The sequence below is a fragment of the Patiria miniata genome, unplaced genomic scaffold (assembly GCF_015706575.1).
Source record: "Patiria miniata isolate m_02_andy unplaced genomic scaffold, ASM1570657v1 HiC_scaffold_8, whole genome shotgun sequence".
In the NCBI taxonomy this organism is placed as follows: domain Eukaryota; kingdom Metazoa; phylum Echinodermata; class Asteroidea; order Valvatida; family Asterinidae; genus Patiria; species Patiria miniata.
Genome location: NW_024037075.1, coordinates 1800213 through 1818475, shown reverse-complemented (window position 1 = coordinate 1818475; position 18263 = coordinate 1800213). Strand labels below are relative to the sequence as shown.

Sequence of the window (18263 nt, the reverse complement as noted above, 5' to 3'; positions counted from 1 at the left end):
CATTGAAAACACTTTGCTGACTGGCTTAGGCCAAAAAAAAAAAAGTCGGTCTCTGGTCAGCGCGCGCGTCCATTTTAATCATGTGCGTCGCTCTTTTTTTTTTCCTAAATGTTCCGCGGTAGCTCCAACAGCGCCCTCTATTTTCGCACCTCCTCAATTTTGTTTACCAAAGAGCACCAAGGAATGGGAAATTGCACCAAGGCAAATGATCGAAAGCACCAAGGCAAATTATGGAGGACACCAATGTACATTGGCTTGAAGAACGAAAAAAAAGCCGCGTGGCCGCGTCAATTCCGGAACTTTGGTCTGACCAGAGACCGAATATTTATTTTTTTTGGCCTTACTGCCATGTACTGACACAACAACGAATCACCGAAGAAAAGGAAGTTTGAAACAGCAGAATATCCACAATTCTGGCATTTTTTGGTTCTGAAATAGCTGTAACATTGTGGTTTCTGCCTGAAATGACTTCACACGTTCGCTCATGAATGTGGAAAATAACATAAGCACAAAAACCAAAAAAGGCACAAAAATACCCTTGAAAAGGGCAAAACACCAATTGAAAATAAGGTTCAATGGCACACAAAGGTGCTTTTTCAAGGAGTGCATTAAAAATTACATTGCATGTGCCCTTTTATGCTATTGTGAATTTATGATATTTAAACATTTAAACAGCAATTGATAAGAATTTGAACTGAATCTCCTATTGGTTCCTATCGCATGACTTCAAAGAACCACGTGACCATCCGGTTTCCATGATCGGCCGCCATTACAGTAGGCAAGCGTTTTAGCAACCACGTCGTGCGCTGTAAATTAGACAGTAGGGCTTCATATTTCCACGTAAAATAATCCCCAACTCCTTATCAAATTGAATAATAGTTGCTACATGTGCCGTGTACGGTTGTCATAATCGTGCCGACCCAGCACCGGGTGTTCCCTTTGTGTTTTTTTCCCTTGAGTTTTTGCTATCCATCATAGCTTTGAAGGCTTGCCCGTGCTACCTACTACGTGGTGCGTTATACGACCTTTGCCTACTACATAGTTTGTAGGCGACGCTGTCTTTCAGTTGCCCGGATGTAGGGTGGATCGTGCACTGAAAACATTTGGTGCGTGGGTTCTGGTCATAGTGACAAGAACCCATTTTGTTAATGGAAAACAACGAGATCCGTTTGTCATACTGACAAGATATATGTACGCTGAAAGTGCCAGATGACAGGATTATTATCGAGAAATGTTCGCGCGTAGCGTGGGGAGCGGCTATTGGCTGTTGATTCACGCGCACGCATGCGTGCGAACTGCGAAGCCGAGTCCATTCTTGCACGAATCTACAGTTCCAAGTCTGTTGCCGACTTAAAAGCATTTCTTACAACAAGAACAGTTTATGCAAATAGATCCCTGGTTTGCCACATTGAATCTCTATGCATATCGTACAATCTCTTCAACAGACTGTTCCTGGCACTGTGTACGTGTTCATCTTTTCAAACCGTGGACCAAAAATACCAGAGAACAACAATATCGTCCACGATTCCCAGCATACGTCCGCGATCGGGGTCGTGTACAAAACCTATGGGAGTCTTCCTACAGAGTACAAACAAAAGAGGGACAATATATGACGTCCACGATCGACGGTGAACACACATTTTCGTGCGTGCATCAAGATAAGATCCTATTGTTAACCCTTCGAATGTGTACACATGTTCCATTCGTCAGGATGCTCATGCAGTGCATTTGAGCTGTTCTAGAAATCCATGGAAAGTCACACAGAGTAATACTCTCTTCGTTCCCCAGAAGCCAAATGAATTTTAAACATAAGTGTGTGTTGCAGCTACATGATTTCCTTCCTTCCATATAAAGGAAACTTCTGCAATGAGAAGAACAACGCACTGCAGGTGCTAGTTAAAGCTATAGTCCATCATTTGCAGCCATACGAAAAGTAACTGGCGTAATTATTGTTGAAAAGCATACTTGGTTGAAAGATAGTAAGGGAACTAATCTCCCTGTGAAATTATTCTTTCTAGCAAACTGTCATTTAAAAGTAATCAATAAAAGAAGGCCTTTCCAACGGTGCGTCTTAATACGCACCGTAGGAAATTTAAATTAGTAGTTGGTTTTGTTAATCAGCGAAGCGCGCGCAAGCATTGGCACGACGCACACGCGCGCGCGGTTGCTATAATTCGTCGGATCAGTGCGCGACATCGCGTATAGCTGCAATCGGCTCAGTGAGAACGCGTCTCGGACGCTGAATTCAGGCCCAATTCAAAACATGATTCAGCAACTTTTGATTTGAAATTGAGATCCTAGAATGCTGTTTTTTCGGAATATACAGCTGAAGCTGAGCTGAAACTTCATCAGGTTAGTTGTTCAGTATCCTTCATTAGATTTTGAACACTTTTGTTGCTTCAAACGAACAAAATGCACAAATTACAAATGATGGACTATATCTTTAACTGCCTCCAAGCGCGAGCGCGTAAAAACAGGGGCCTCTCACCGGAAATTTAGGTGATGACAAAATATAAACAAGATATTGACAAGATTAAAGCTTAGTCAGTTTGACAAGTGAATTCCTGTCAGTGCAGACCCTCGAAGATAGATTTATCTTAATATCAGCATGACCAGTTTTTGTTTCAGTTTGAAAGAGCCTCACATCAATGTAAGCCCAGACGGACTACAACATCTGCAGCGGAATGATTGGAGGGATAGTAGCAATGTTGATACGATTCTGTCCCCTTATGGGCCTCAACGTTGGAAGTTTGTACTTCTTCCTTCTGCACACCAAGATGTGGGCAAACGCCGTCCTGAAATCCGGGTGTTTAGTGCCGTAGATGATCGGATTGACTGCACTGTTGCTCAAGAGGATAAAGGATGTGTAGGTCAGGAGGCTTTTGCCAACACTGCTTGGTAGTGCGAGCGTTGTGAAGTACGGGCACATGCAGAGGAAGAACACGCATACCACTGTGAACAAGTTCTTGGTAACAGTCACCTGACGTTTCCAAAGTTGTCTTTGAAGTGTCTGTGAGCCTAAACTTGTAGTACCTCCATATTTGTCATGTCTCAGCATGGATTTAGTTGTCCTTCTCACATACAGGTAGATTTTCAAGTAGCTGACAAAGAGGATGGTAAACTGGAGAGGGAAATACATTGCACTGATGAGCTTCGCGTATGTGATAATGTAGGACATGTTTGACGACCAAGTACATGATTTGTAGATAGGGTTGAAGCCATATTGGGCATAATTGGTGAAGAGTGGGAGAGTGGCTATGGCAATTGGCACACCCCATGATACGAAGATCATCAGAAAGAGCTTAAAATTGGTGTAAAGTTTGTGATACACAGCCGTAGTCGTAATACCAACCAGTCGGTTGACGGCAATTAAGGCTAGGTTGTTAATACTGCAGCCAACGCAAGTAATCAGACAAAAAGATACAGATGTGCACAACCAAGACGGTATGACTAGCTCGTCGTTCAAGATGGTCACTGCTTCTAGGGTAGCCACGGTGCATGTCAGCACATCGGCTACTGCGAGATTAAGAACAAACACATTGGTTTTAGTCTGCAGTTTCTTGACAGTCAGAATGGCAAAAATGACTGCCAGGTTTCCCAGGAGACCGACGAAAGTAGCAACAAATGCAACTCCAGACAAGATTTGGCGTTCAACGTACGTCCCGTAGATAGATTCGGTTGTATTGATATCGTTCGGTTGGATTGGATTTGAGAAGTTGCAGTTTTCACTGATGTTTGATGAGAGCTCCATTGCAAAGTGGAAATCTGTGTTCAGCTGCTCTTAATGCCGTAACAAGCAAGTGTTCCTTTTGCTATCGTATGGGAAATTGTACGGTCATGTCCAAATGAATTGTTCCTAGTAATTAAGTCAACGTACGTGATGTACACGTGCAAACAATTAGCTCAGTTGGTGTGATTCAATAGTAAATATCAAATAATTTCGGAACAATATTTTGCCGTTGGGGACTTTTTAATGAGTCATGACCTTTTTAGGGAACTTTAATGGGCATTCTTTTTTAGGTTAACGAGGAACACTCCACCATGCTGTTCAATGTGTTCGCTTAATACGTGATGGGTTTCTTAATGCCTCATGGTTTCATGACAGTAATTCTAATGAGATTTTTTCCCAGGTTAATACAGAGCGTAACTTGTTATACTGATTGATGTTTTGAGGTCAGTGACTTTTTAATGAGTTTGAACTTTCTAAGATGTCTTTTTAATGAGTACCTGTTCAGGATTACACCGAACACAACAAATGCAATGCTGACTATGCGTGTCTGGAACCGGGTAATTTGAATGAAGCATCAGCGTGGACTTATAACACGATATTGCTACTCAGAAAAGTGTTGTGCGTCTTATCAATAGACCATATTTTATCAGCCACTGTTTTTCAGCCATTAGAGGTACTGCAAAGCCAGGATTTGTTGGGGGTGGGGCAGGGTGGCACCATCATGTTATGAGGGGGAACCAAGGGCGGACCCAACAAAACAATTTACCCCAAATGTCCAGGTCACCGACTGGCCAGGCAAGTGCTGCAAATCTTAAAACCGCGGAAGGGGGGGGGGGGGCCTGGACATCTTTTGACGCTAGAAGGCGCGCTTACCAATATATTTACATGTTATGAAGCCGTAGGGTTAAGAAGCAAGAGAAATATAGCTATCTACATTGCTCTTCTGTTTAATTGCTCAAACAGATTCGTGAAAAAGTTAGAAAGACATTTCCTTGGCAAGCGGCAATTTATTTTTTGTGGGGGGGGGGGGGGGGGGGGGGGTGGAGGGGGCACTGGGAATTTGTGGGAGCCTCTTGGCTTTGCCACTGTGCAGTAATGACGACATTTGTACGGTCGTGTCCAAATTAATTGTTCCTAATAATTAGTCAACGTACGTGATGTGCACCTGCAAACAATTAGTTCAGTTGATATGATTCAGTGGTAAATATCAAATCATTTCGGGAAAATGCTTTGCCGTTGGGGACTTTTTAATAGTCATGACCTTTTTAGGGAACTGTAATGCCACAAATTGAGGCAAAGTATTCTATATCTGGAATTTTCTTCAACGTCTTTGGCCTCAAGGCCCTTCCTGTTTGCCAGCTTTCAAATAAGCTTTCAAACAATTTATAGTTTTGTGTAGAATTTCTCATGGTAAGGTACCTTTTGACTGCGATATAGAGAGCAAGTATCGCTGGCGATGACAGACATTACTGTCATATTTACTGCACAAATTGAGGCATAATGTTCTATATCTAAAATTTTCTCCAAAAGTCTTTGGCCTCAAGACTTGCCCGTTTGCAGCTTGTTGGCCTACTCATAAGCTTCCGAACAATTAATAGTTTGTGTAGAATTTCTCATGGTAAAGTACCTTTTAACTGCGATATAGAGAGCAAGTATCGCTGGCGATGACAGACATTACTGTTAGATTTACTGCACAAATTGAGGCATAGTGTTCTATATCTTAAATTTTCTCCAAAAGTCTGCATATTTTTTAATCACATATAATGCTAACTCTGATCGTCCTAAAACTTGGTTAGTAGGTAAATACCATTACTAGTATACAATCCCGAAGTGTCGTCATGTTGATGTCATCACTTGTTTTTTTTTAATGTTTACAATTTTTTTCTTTTGCAAATATGAAGAAAAAATGCAATCCGATTGATTCCAAACTGTGCACAGACAAAAAACCTTTAAAAGATTAAATTAGCCCTAGACAACTGATGTCATGATGACGTCATCAGGGGTCACGTGACGTCATCTTAGTGTATTTTTTAATATGTTATATCTAAGGAACTGTACCTCTGATTGGAACTAGGTATGAACATATAGACAGGGACGTGTTACAGAAAAAAAAAACATTGGTATGACGTCATCATGGGTCATGAAACGTCATCTTGGTTATCTAAAGGTGGATGTTTTAAAAACCTATATCTGAAGAACAAAGGCAACAGCTCAATAAGTCACGGAACTATGTTCTTTCATATAATTTATGTGACTGCATAATGCACAAAACCAAGCATAAACTCATAAAAAACGTTATACGGAAAAGCCCTATGTTCTGTTCATCGAACAGACAAAGTTCTAGTTCAATCTGATATTCTTCCTGTATTTTTTCATACACGCAACATTGTTTCACCTAGTTGCACAAGCTGGATGTGTCTTGGTGTTCGTGCTGTCACTGGTCGTCCTGAACGCCCCGTGTTCATATCTTTGGTGATGACATGTTTTTCGTATTTTACGACGTTTCTGCGGGCTGTCAGAGCGTTGGCTGCCGCACCTCTGGAAATTGTTCTCCAAGTTGACGTATCGTGTCTTGTTCCCTACCTGTTTCATAAAACGTTCTGACCATAAAGGCCATTTGGGAAGTAGTAAACTGTGGCCTTGCCATTGCTACTGTGAAATGCTCTGTCTAGCAGTGTGCCTGCCCTTAAATAAGTATCCCCTTAAGAATAATAGGATTAAACATTATGTTGGTAGTGTTTTCGGGCAGTCAGAAAGAAAGGAATGTGTCCTATTTGTGCATGGCTGAATATCAGTGATAATTTTACAGAACGTGGTCGATACCCAGACCGATTGTTCGCTGAAATATAACTCTGGTATTCCCTTTCCCGTTTTTGTGGCAGATCTTTTTTTTGTGACGATCTTTTTACTCGCCCTGTACAATATATATCCGAGGCTTTGTCGAGAATAACAAACAAAGCTACCAGCAGCCTATTTCTTACACACACATCGGACAGCTTCACACCTGTGATTTGTTAAAGCAAATGTTGAACTACATAGTGCATAGACTGTAGATCTTCTCGTACCCAAACTAGCCAAACTCGGACACTATAAGCCGTAGCATGTCATAATGTTGATAGAGGTTTATACAGAGGTTTGTAGTTCAAAGTCAGTGTTGGTTGTCGTTTTGTAAGAGACCCGGCCACGAGGTGCTACCACAGGCTGAGATGATTGCCCCTTCCTACCGCAGTGCACCATACCCGCGAAAGCCGTACGAAAATCCGGATGTCTCGTTGCGTAGATGATCGGATTGACGGAACTGTTAGCCACGAGGATCGTGGACGCATAGGAGAGGGCGCTACTTGCAGTTTTGACCAATGCCAAAATCAGGAAGTACGGACTCAGACACAGCAGGAAGACGCACACCACCAGAAAGAGGTTTTTGGTGACTGCCACTTGGCGCTCCCAGAGTTGCCTCTGGAGTGCCAGATTGGTGTAAGCGGCGCTGTCCTGTCCGAGCGTGGATCGAGACGTCTTCCTCACGTAGAGAAAAATTCTTAGATAACTGACGAAGAGGACGAGGAATTGGATTGGGAAAAACACGACAGCAACCAGCATAGCGTAACTGAATGTGTACGATCGGCTGGATTGCCAAGTACATGAGTTGTAGATGGGGTTGTATCCATATTCTGCGTAATCAGACAATAGGGGGGTGGTTGCCACAACCAAAGGAGGGAACCAAGTCAGGACAAGTGCAAAGGAGAGTTTACAAGGGGTGAGGAGCTTACGATACACGCTGTGTGCTGCGGTCGTGATGCCAATAAGACGGTTGACTGCGATGCAGACGAGGCAGTTGATGCTGCATCCGATGCAGGTGATGAGACAAAACGCAACGAGTTTGCACACCCATAACGGGAAGACCAGCTCGTCGTTCAAGATGGTCACCGCTTGTAGGGGAGCCACCGTGCAGGTAAGCACATCGGCCACAGCGAGATTGAAGACGAAGACATTGGTTGTAGTCTGCAATTTCTTGACGGTCAGAATGGCACAAATGACCGCCAGGTTTCCCAGGAGACCGACGAAAGAAGCGACGAAAGTTGCTGCTGAGGGAACCTGACGCTCAGCATACGAGGCGTAAATGGATTCAGTTGTATTGCTTCCCAAGCTTTCGTCAGACGTATTCCAAGCATCCATGTTTCAAATCAAAATGCTGCTCAGCAGATGAGATATAATAATGGTATAGAGCATTTGTTGCGTTTTGAGTACCGGTAGTGTCTTTTATAACCATTTTGTGTGCTGGCCGTATATTTCTATTACGTTTGACAGTGACGTGAGCCATTCAAATAACGATTTTAGCTGGTAGGTTTTTAATGCGTGTTCAAAGTTGACTGCAGTTTAAGGCCCCTTGCCGTTTATTCTTATATTCTTCCTATAATTGATACCCGCAACATTGCTACACTGAGAATCGCAATCTGAATAGTATTTATAAAAAGGTATGACAAACAATACTTTGCATACAATGCTTGTTTATAATTAATACTTAAAAACACTGACATAAAATTGTAAAGTCAAATATAAAAAATAATAATAATAATGCCATGTACATCGAAGGCGTTGTCGAGGGTAACACAGCCAAAGCTACCTGCAATTTATATCCCTCTGAATATAGTACATTTCGATTTTCGTGCACGCACATCAGACACGCGCATCGTATAGCTCTGTTATCACCACCAAAGTCTTTCATATTTCACAGCTGTGATTGGTTAAACCACCAGTGGCAGGGCTTAATGATCGGTCCAGTTTGGCAACCTAATTGGTCGAAGGCGCACTGATTGCGCACGCATGACCTTCCCTTGAGTATGTACATGTACCACTTGAAGTTATAGCCTTGCATGAATCTCATTCCTATAATATACGGGTCACGTGTTATTATTACCTTCGGAGCTTTGTTATCACCACCAAAGTATTTCATATAATAATCCTGGAGGCAAGAAAAAACAATAAAACTTTACCATTTTACAATGTGCGGCCATGAAAACATAATAGTTCCAGCTCGGACACGACCTTGTTCGAGCTCACGTTCCAGGTTTTCACTCCCAATAGAGAGCGCCCTCTTTAGGCATTATTTTCCGATCCACAGAAAGTAAACCACATGCACTCATAAAATAAAACCACTGAAGATAGAAAAGTCACAATCTGAATTACATGTACATTCAGGCCTGATATTAAATAACGCATTGTCCATTAGTGTTGGAGTCTTCTATCGTATATAGAACTCACATTTACGTAAGACCGTCACAAAGTTTAGATTTAGAAAAATGACATACACTCCCTAATCTATGTAATATGCGTGTAGACTAGGCGATTCCTTATGCAGCAAGACTGTGTATGACCTAGAGAAACTGACCAATCAGCGGGCGCCTTCTAGACTCTTGTAACACGAACTCCCCGCGGGCGTAAACATCACCCCCACGACGAGTAGCATTTTCCTAACAGTACAATCGAAATTGACAGTACATCGAATTGACCAATCAAAATCTTTTTTCCAGATTTCGGAATGAAATGACGTCAAGATTGCATGCTTAGATATTGGACCGGAGAGATGGCTCCGTTCGACAACGGCTGATTCTCAGACTATACACTCACATGAAATTAATGAAAAACAACTAGACACTTCACTTTTCTCTGTGCAGTATACAAGCAAATATATTTCCACCAAATCCAAAAAGCATAAAAAGATTACACAAATGTACTCACTCACTAGTCCAAACAATTTGCAAATTCATGTGCGGATTTTCTCAATGACCAATTAATTCTCAATCCATAAAATTCTGAAATTTTGAAATTCCTCAAACCTAGTCACAATCTCCAAAAATGACTTCCAAATTCAGATAGGACAATTTCAATCAAATCAAATTCAGTTACGAAAATATAAAACTTAGCTAATTCTCAATCTGTAAAATTCTCCAAAATTCGGGTGTTCTTAAAACGTCCAATAACTTCAAATTTTACCAAATTCATATGCAAATATAACAATCTCAAATTGTGCAGTGTACCAATTCCTATATCTAATGAAACTTCACAATATAACAACATTCTTTTACTCCAACGTATTAAATAATACAATTTCTGGTTTCACCTTCTGATTTCAAACCAAAATTCTAACGAGAATTTGAATGTTGGCAAAGTCTTTTCAATTCTGCAGTTCCATCTTTCAGTCTTCACCTATTTACAATATTCCACCAAAAAAAAACTATATCAGTGAACCTCAATTAATATTAACCTTTACCTTTTTAAATCTGTTATTGGCAACCTCAATATGTAGTTCGAATATACAAAGTAGCCACTGTTCTAAAGGATTACCTCAAACCTGAAACTTTTCAAAATCTTCTGAAAACCTAAACTTCAATGACATGTACCATGAACCTTCCACTGTTTGTGAACAAGTTTTTACATTTTTAGAAATATGCTCAAGCTTTAGATCAGGATATCTTGGGGGGGGTTACAGAATTTTTACAACACTTTATTATACTAACGAAAACAAGTCAAAACAAGTCAAAAATAATAAATTTCCAACGATTTTGATCAACTATTTTACTTCACGTTTTTCGGGACACTCCTCTAGCTATATTATGATATGTCCTACTCACGAGTATCCGTAAACAACTCCTTATATGCATATTGGCGCGCGCGTCACGCGTACTGCGCCGTGTGGCGCAGAACGCAGCTGTGCTGTTGTATTGTGAATTTAGGACTATGATATGCGGACTCACAAGTATTGTGAATGTCTTCGTTAGGATTGTGAACGTTCAACCAATAAAATGGTAATAGGCACCAGGTTTTAAAGGTGTCCAAATTTCATGTAACACTGGAAAAGTGATGAAGCAAGCCGGTCTTTATCAACCGTATAAACCAGCCACCTGACGGGCTCTCGACCAGTAGGTGCTAATCCGTCCTAAGTATTTATGCATAAATATTCATAAGGCCTGAACTATTAGCCGATCACGATAACAGGGCAATAGAATATGCATACAGCCGGGTTCTTAAAGGAAACCGTATTCATTTAACTGAACAACTTGTACACACTACAACAATACAAATGTAAAGTTCAAATGTGACAAAGACTGTAGAATCTCCCGAGGTTTCATGTAATTGAAACAAAACTGTCTGTAAATAACGTTTAGTTGTTAATCCTCATAAGGAAGAAAACGAGCACATATGATGCGTGGACAATATCGGGGAAACCCGCTATTTCAACCAGTTTGTATGTTGGAATATAGTACATGCATGACTCCAATGCGTGTTGAATGTGTTGTATCTCTCGTTATTTCTACCGAACTGTTGGTCTCGATGACATGGGGGGGGGGGTTAAATGGTGTTAACAGAGATTGGCCAAAAAGTACGGCGTCTGTGATATTGCGAAAGCCAGCAAGATGTACTCGAGGTTTTTGGTAAGATTTTGCTCTGCCACAGCTTTTTGTTGAAACCCGTGACGCTGGCGCTAGCGCTGACTTCATGGTCGACGCACAGAGACGATGGTCACATCGCGGATGTTTGGGCGGACGAAAGCAAAGGTGGATGTGTAGCGGTAATTGTCGTGACGAACTAAAATGGATGAGCAACAGAAAGCACAAGGATGTTCAAGTACGTGGATAATGGGTTGCTGGTGTCCCAGGAGCAGATACTTTAGATCATCTCATAGCCCAACTGCCATAATCGCACATTATAGACCGTGGCATGTCATAATGTTGATAGAGGCTTATGCGGGGGTTTGTAGTTCAACGTCAGTGTTGGTTGTCGTTTTGGAACAGACCCGGCCAGGCGGTGCTACAGTCGTCTGAGATGATCGCCTCTTTCTACGGCAGTGCACCATACCTGCGAACGCCGCACGAAAGTCCTGATGCCTCGTTGCGTAAATGATCGGATTGATGGAACTGTTAGACACAAGGATCGTGGCCGCATAGGACAGGGCATTGTTTGAATATTTGAATAAGGCCAAAAAAAGGAAGTACGGACTCAGACACAGCAGGAAGACGCACAACACCAAAAAGAGGTTTTTGGTGACTGCCACTTGGCGCTCCCAGAGTTGCCTCTGGAGTGCCAGGTTGGTGGTAGAGGTGGCGTCATGTCCGAGCGTGGATCGAGACGTCTTCCTCACGTAGAGAAAGATTTTTAGATAACTGACGAAGAGGACGAGGAATTGGATGGGTAAAAACACAACAGCAATCAGCATGGCGTAGGTGAATGTGTATGATAGGCTGGATTGCCAAGTACATGAGAGGAAGGTGGGGTTGTAGCCGAATTCTGCGTAATCAGACACAAGTGGGATGGTTGTCACAACCAAAGGAGGGAACCAAGTTAGGACAAGTGCAAAGGAGAGTTTACAAGGGGTGAGGAGCTTACGATACACGCTGTGTGCTGCGGTCGTGATGCCAATAAGACGGTTGACTGCGATGCAGACAAGGCAGTTGATGCTGCAGCCGATGCAGGTGAGGAGACCAAACGCAACGAGTTTGCAGACCCATATCGGGAAGACCAGCTCGTCATACAAGATGGTCACCCCTTGTAGAGTAGCCAAGATGCAGGTGAGCACATCGGCCACAGCGAGATTAAAGACAAATACATTGGTTGCAGTCTGGAGTTTCTTGACGGTCAGAATGGCAAAAATGACAGCCAGGTTTCCCAGGAGACCGACGAAACAAGCGACGAAAGTTGCTCCTGAGATAAACAGACGCTCAGCATACGAGGCGTAAACGTTGCCTCCCAGGCTACCGTTAGAAGTATTCCAAGCATCCATGTTTCAAATCCAAATGAAGATCAGCAGATGAGAAGGGATGACGGTATGGAAAATTTGTAGCGACTTTAATAGTATAAATGTCTTAGTAACCATCTTTGTGTATAATGCTGGCAGTTTAATTCGATTACCATTGTCCATAAAATTAGTCATTCTAATTATGATTTCAGCTGGTAGGTTTGTTTTATATGTTGATACTTGCCGTTTTATGCAAGTTGGCACTTAATTGTAATTTTTTTTGGATTTACATTGCAACGCTTTGGATATACATTGTCGTTTGCAGGGTCACTTGCCGTTAATTCATTCTTATATTGTTAATTCTTGCGTTTTCATACATAAAACATCGTTACCTGAGAAACGCACCCTGATGGAAAGGTACGACAAACAAGCCATGTCAAACAATGTTTGTTTGTTTGTATGTTTATATTTCATATTTGACAATCTCCACGGATAGCTTACAAATAACAATTGGACATAATATTTAAACGTGAACACATACTACAACGTATATCCGAGGCGTTGTCGAAGATAACACACAAAAAACGACCTTCCGTTGAGTGTGTACCACCTTCAGTTCTAGACTTATATGTATTTTCGTCCCATATATACCGGGTGTATCAAAACAAGGAAACCCATATGTAAATGTAAATTATGAAAAAAAATCATATAAATATTTTCAAATCATTTAAAGATCATGTAAATCGCTAAGGCCAAAAAAAAAATAAGTCGGTCTCTGATCAGCGTGCGCGTCGATTTTAATCATGCGCGTCAATCTTTTTTTTCCAAAATGTTCCGCGGTAGCTCCAACAGCGCCCTCTATTGCTGCACCTCCTCAATTTTTTTCTACCAAAGAGCACCAAGGAATGGGAAATTGCACCAAGGCAAATGATCGAGAGCACCAAGGCAAATTATGGAGGACACCAATGTACATGAGGACACCAAAAAAAGCAAAATAGTACCCCACACTTTCTGTACAATCCAAGCTTGAAGAAGAAAAAAAAGGCCAAAAAAAAAAAAGCCGCGTCGCCGCGTCAATTCCGGAACTTTGGTCTGACCAGAGACCGAATATTTTTTTTTTGGCCTAAAATGTCCTCTTTTCAATGATACCTTGATATTGCCTGCATGTGGCAAAGATGACTGAGCATTCGTTATTCTGTCAAGGGTCAAAACCTGTAGTGGGCCACGTTTTACGTGCAGAACTCTGTGTGTAAAGAGGTGGAGGCCACGTTGAAGGCATTTGGCCATGGATGTGAATATTTGCTGTTAATTAAATTTCTTTTCAAGTTAATTAGTATACATGTATTCACCTGATACCATTCAGCCAAGTGTATCTACATATTAATTTATTAGCTTAATTTGCAATTGCGGGTTCCAAGTCTTGTACAAGCATATGCTTTTTACCTGGATCCCTCGTTTCATTTCTTTCATTCTTTATATAGATTCTTGTTATTTATGTTTTTGTGATATGATATGAAAAAACAACTAAACCATAAACCATGAATGCCTAACTTCAACAATGAGAGTATCTAAATCACTTTGTCAAAATTAAATACATTATTTTAAAGGAAAGGATGTCTTTTTTCTTTAAATTAAGCCGTTCCACACCCCACCCCAGAACACAACGTTTGCACTAACTTTGCCAATTGCAGGTTTGGACCCTTGACAGAATAACAACGAATGCTCATACATCCGTGGCCACAGACACACAATCAATGTGTCATTGGAAAAGACGACACATTGGTGTTTCACCTGCTTTTTATCTTAATTCAAAATGGTTAACTTTTTTATAAATTACATTTACATCTGGGTTTCCTTTTTTGACACACCCTGTACTTGCTTTAAATGAACGGGTTCCATGTTATTTTTATCTTCAGAGCTCTGTTATCATCCTTAACCACCAACGTCTTTCATATTATATTTCATGAGGCACGACATCAATACAACTTTACCACTTTACGATGAGCGGGCGTGGAAATCTACAGTTCTAGCTCGGACACTACCTTGTTCGAGCTCACGTTCAAGGTTTTGACATTGGAGAGCGCCCTCTTCGGTTATATTTTCTGCTTCACGGGAAAAGAAAACCTCCACAGCAACTTGTACAATAAAACTACTGTTGTTAGAGTGGCCGCGATCTGGATAATTTGGACTTTCAGTCTTAAATCATGATATTTTATCACGAATTGGCCTTTGTTATCATAACATCTTCAACTTTATTAAGACTGATAATTCTCAATTAGGTAAGACACTGTTGGATCGCCCGATGTTTCGTTTATTTGAGGAAACAATGTCTATATATTATGTTAAGTTCTTAATACTCATAAGGAATCAAATTAGCACATACGATGTCCGGGAAACCCGCTTTTCCAACCAGTTTATGTTGTCATGGATGTAATTACTCAAGTGCATGTTGAATAACAAGGTGTTTCTCTCGTTATTTCTGTCGAACCATACATCTTGATGATGAAGGGGGTCAAACGGTATAAACTGAGATCGGTGTAAAACGGTAACACCACGAGGTACGGCGTCTGGGATATTACGAAAGCAAGTTCGATGTACACGAGGTTCTTTGTATTGTCCATTTCCTCTGACACCGTTTTTGTTTTTGCGAAAACTCGTGGTGCCTGAGGTGAAGGTTATCTCGCGGTTGTTTGTGCGAACAAAAGCAAAGATGCAGGTGTAGCAGAAATCATCGTGACGAGCTGATCTGGATAACCACAAGAAAGTACAAGGATGTTCAAGTACATGAAGTAATAGGTTGCTGGTGTCCCTGGAGCAGAGACGATCTTATGTAGCCCAACTCGCATTAATCGGATACTACCGGCCGGGGCATGTCATAAGGTTGATAGAGGTTTATGCGGGGGGTTGAAGTTCAATGTCATCAGTATTAGTTTTCGTTTTGGGACAGACTCGGCCAGGAGGTGCCACAACAGGCTGAGATGATCGCCTCTTCCTACCGCAGTGCACCATTCCCGCGAAAGCCGTGCGAAAGTCCGGATGTCTCGTTGCGTAGATGATCGGATTGACGGAACTGTTAGCCACGAGGATCGTGGACGCATAGGAGAGGGCGCTACTTGCAGTTTTGACCAATGCCAAAATCAGGAAGTACGGACTCAGACACAGCAGGAAGACGCACACCACTAGAAAGAGGTTTTTGGTGACTGCCACTTGGCGCTCCCATAGTTGCCTCTGGAGTGCCAGGTTGGTGGTAGCGGTGCCGTCATGTCCGAGCGTGGATCGAGACGTCTTCCTCACGTAGAGAAAGATTTTTAGATAACTGACGAAGAGGACGAGGAATTGGATTGGGAAAAACACAACAGCAATCAGCATGGCGTAGGTGAATGTGTATGATCGGCTGGATTGCCAAGCACATGAGTAAAAAATTGGATCGTAACCGGATTTTGCGTAATCAGACAAAAGCGGGATGATTGCCACAACCAAAGGAGGGAACCAAGTCAGGATAAGTGCAAAGGAGAGTTTACAAGGGGTGAGGAGCTTACGATACACGCTGTGTGCTGCGGTCGTGATGCCAATAAGACGGTTGACTGCGATGCAGACGAGACAGTTGATGCTGCAGCCGATGCAGGTGAGGAGACCAAACGCAACGAGTTTGCACACCCATAACGGGAAGACCAGCTCATCGTTCAAGCTGGTCAAGGCTTGTAGGGGAGCCACTGTGCAGGTGAGCACATCGGCCACAGCGAGATTGAAGACGAAGACATTGGTTGTAGTCTGCAGTTTCTTGACGGTCAGAATGGCACAAATGACCGCCAGGTTTCCCAGGAGACCGACGAAAGAAGCGACGAAAGTCGCTGCGGAGAGAAACTGACGCTCAGCATACGAGGCGTAAACATTGCCTCCCCAGCTTGCGTTAGAAGTATTCCAAGCATTCATGTTTTAAATCAAAATACTGCTCAGCAGATGAGAGATAATAATTGTATACAACAGTTGTAGCGACTTCAGCAGCATCAGTGCCTTTTATAATAATTTGTATACTTGCATTTTATCTCTTTACGTGTGACAATGACGTGGACTCATCAAATTAAGATTGTAGCTGGTAGGTTTGTCTTTTAAGTGTTGATACTTGACCGGAATTCAGGGTCTTTTGCCGTTCATTCCAATATTTTTCCTGTATTTTTATACATGCGCCATTGTTAATTACACTTACAAGCGCGTCCTGAATTGCATTTAAAAAGGTATAACAAATGAGGCATTGTGAACAAAATTTCGCGTTTGTTTGTTTGTTTGATTGTTTGGTTACGTGGTGTCGGGGTGTTTGTTCATTTGTTTGTTGGGGTTGTTGGGTGTTGGGGTTGTTGGTGTGTTTGTTGGGGTATTGGGGTGTTTGTTTGTTTGTTTGTTTGTTTGTTGATTTGTTGGTTTATATCTCACCGAATATTCAAATAACAGCAGGCATAAAATTTTAAATTCAGACAAAAAAATTAACACTTAACACGAAATAATCAAAGTCTTTGTCGAGAATAACACAAAAAGCTGTCAGCAGTTGATTTACATCTCAATGTATGCAAGAAAGATGTAAGTATTTCATACACGCACATATAGGACAGACTCACACCTGTGATTGGTTAAAACATCTCTGGGCGGGACTATTCTGGCAACCTCATTGGTGGAGGGGGCACTGATTGCGCGCGCTACCTTCCCTTGAGTATGTACCACCTTTAGTTCTAGCCTTGCATGTATTTTCATCCCATATATATGGGTCACGGTGTTATTATTACCTTCAGAGCTCTGTTATCACCACCAGAGTCTTCCTGGAGACACGAAGTCAATAAAACGTTACCACTTAAGGCCAACAATGTGCGGATGCGGACACCTACGGATGTAGCTCTCGACGCTCGTGTCGGACACGACCTCATTGGAACTCGCGTTCAAGGTTTTGTGTATTGGAGAGCGCCCTCTTTAGTCGTGTTTTCCGCTTCACGGCTAATAAACCACAGTGACACATAACATAAAGAAACTACTGTTGATTCAGAAGTTACGATCTGGATTATGCAAATACAGCCCTGAATCGTTATACTTCATCATAAATTGTCAATTGTATGTTAAAGTCTTCAACATACGAAGAAATCATATGTAGGTAAGACTGTTTCGTCGCAAGGTTGACCTTAGGGCGGCCTGAGGACATCACATGGCTGGCTTCAATTCCAGCTAGCAAATGGTGAGAGTTTGCGATACCGGTTTCTTGTAAGATGTTGACGTACGTCGATAAAAAAAAGAATACAGTTGCTTTCGCACATCTGTTATGCATGATCGTACACAAACCCCGTGGCGTCCTGAGAGCGCGCGCGATTGATCGCCTCAAGGAGACTTTTCGCGCCATTTCCGTCGTTTACCCGCACCAGGAATATTGCCAAGGACATTGCTGTTTACAATAATATTGAGCGTTTTTATACACTGTGCTCATATAGTTCTGCTCTAAGTCCATAGAGTTTGTTTTTCCTAAAAGATGATGACAGTTGGTAACGTCATCACATTCAAGACCATGGATGAAGAACAATTTTGAAATATAACAAGTTCAATGTGCTCAACCCTATAATATCCCTTTCGCCACATAAAACATTATCTCCAAAGGATCCTATAAATAGTTATTATTTCAGTGTAACAGCGCCCTCATGTATAAACCATCGTCACTTAAAAAGGTCTTTGATATCTTGTCTCGATCAATGCAATGATGAATTTTAAAAAGGCTCTTACGCCGAGGACGAAAGTTCCTTTAAGGATCCTTGATCCGTTGTAGGCACA

General features: G+C 41.8%; 4 protein-coding genes across 4 annotated transcripts; all 4 read right to left on the bottom strand.

Moving 5' to 3' along the window:
* Nucleotides 1-2438: 2438 nt before the first annotated feature.
* LOC119719218 (octopamine receptor Oamb-like) lies at nt 2439-4278 on the bottom strand. The gene has a single exon (XM_038188589.1). The coding sequence runs from the start codon at nt 3749-3751 to the stop codon at nt 2666-2668; it is 1086 nt and encodes a 361-aa protein (XP_038044517.1). The 5' UTR covers nt 3752-4278; the 3' UTR covers nt 2439-2665.
* Nucleotides 4279-5958: 1680 nt separating this feature from the next.
* LOC119719068 (melanopsin-B-like) lies at nt 5959-8075 on the bottom strand. The gene has a single exon (XM_038188371.1). The coding sequence runs from the start codon at nt 7901-7903 to the stop codon at nt 6854-6856; it is 1050 nt and encodes a 349-aa protein (XP_038044299.1). The 5' UTR covers nt 7904-8075; the 3' UTR covers nt 5959-6853.
* Nucleotides 8076-10586: 2511 nt separating this feature from the next.
* On the bottom strand, nt 10587-13198 carry LOC119719196 (octopamine receptor 1-like). The gene has a single exon (XM_038188557.1). It carries the CDS (start codon nt 12504-12506, stop codon nt 11469-11471), a length of 1038 nt encoding a protein of 345 aa, XP_038044485.1. The 5' UTR covers nt 12507-13198; the 3' UTR covers nt 10587-11468.
* A 1964-nt stretch (nt 13199-15162) lies between these two features.
* Nucleotides 15163-16541, bottom strand: LOC119719776 (melanopsin-B-like). Its single transcript, XM_038189264.1, has one exon. It carries the CDS (start codon nt 16392-16394, stop codon nt 15354-15356), a length of 1041 nt encoding a protein of 346 aa, XP_038045192.1. The 5' UTR covers nt 16395-16541; the 3' UTR covers nt 15163-15353.
* Between the last annotated feature and the right edge of the window lie 1722 nt (nt 16542-18263).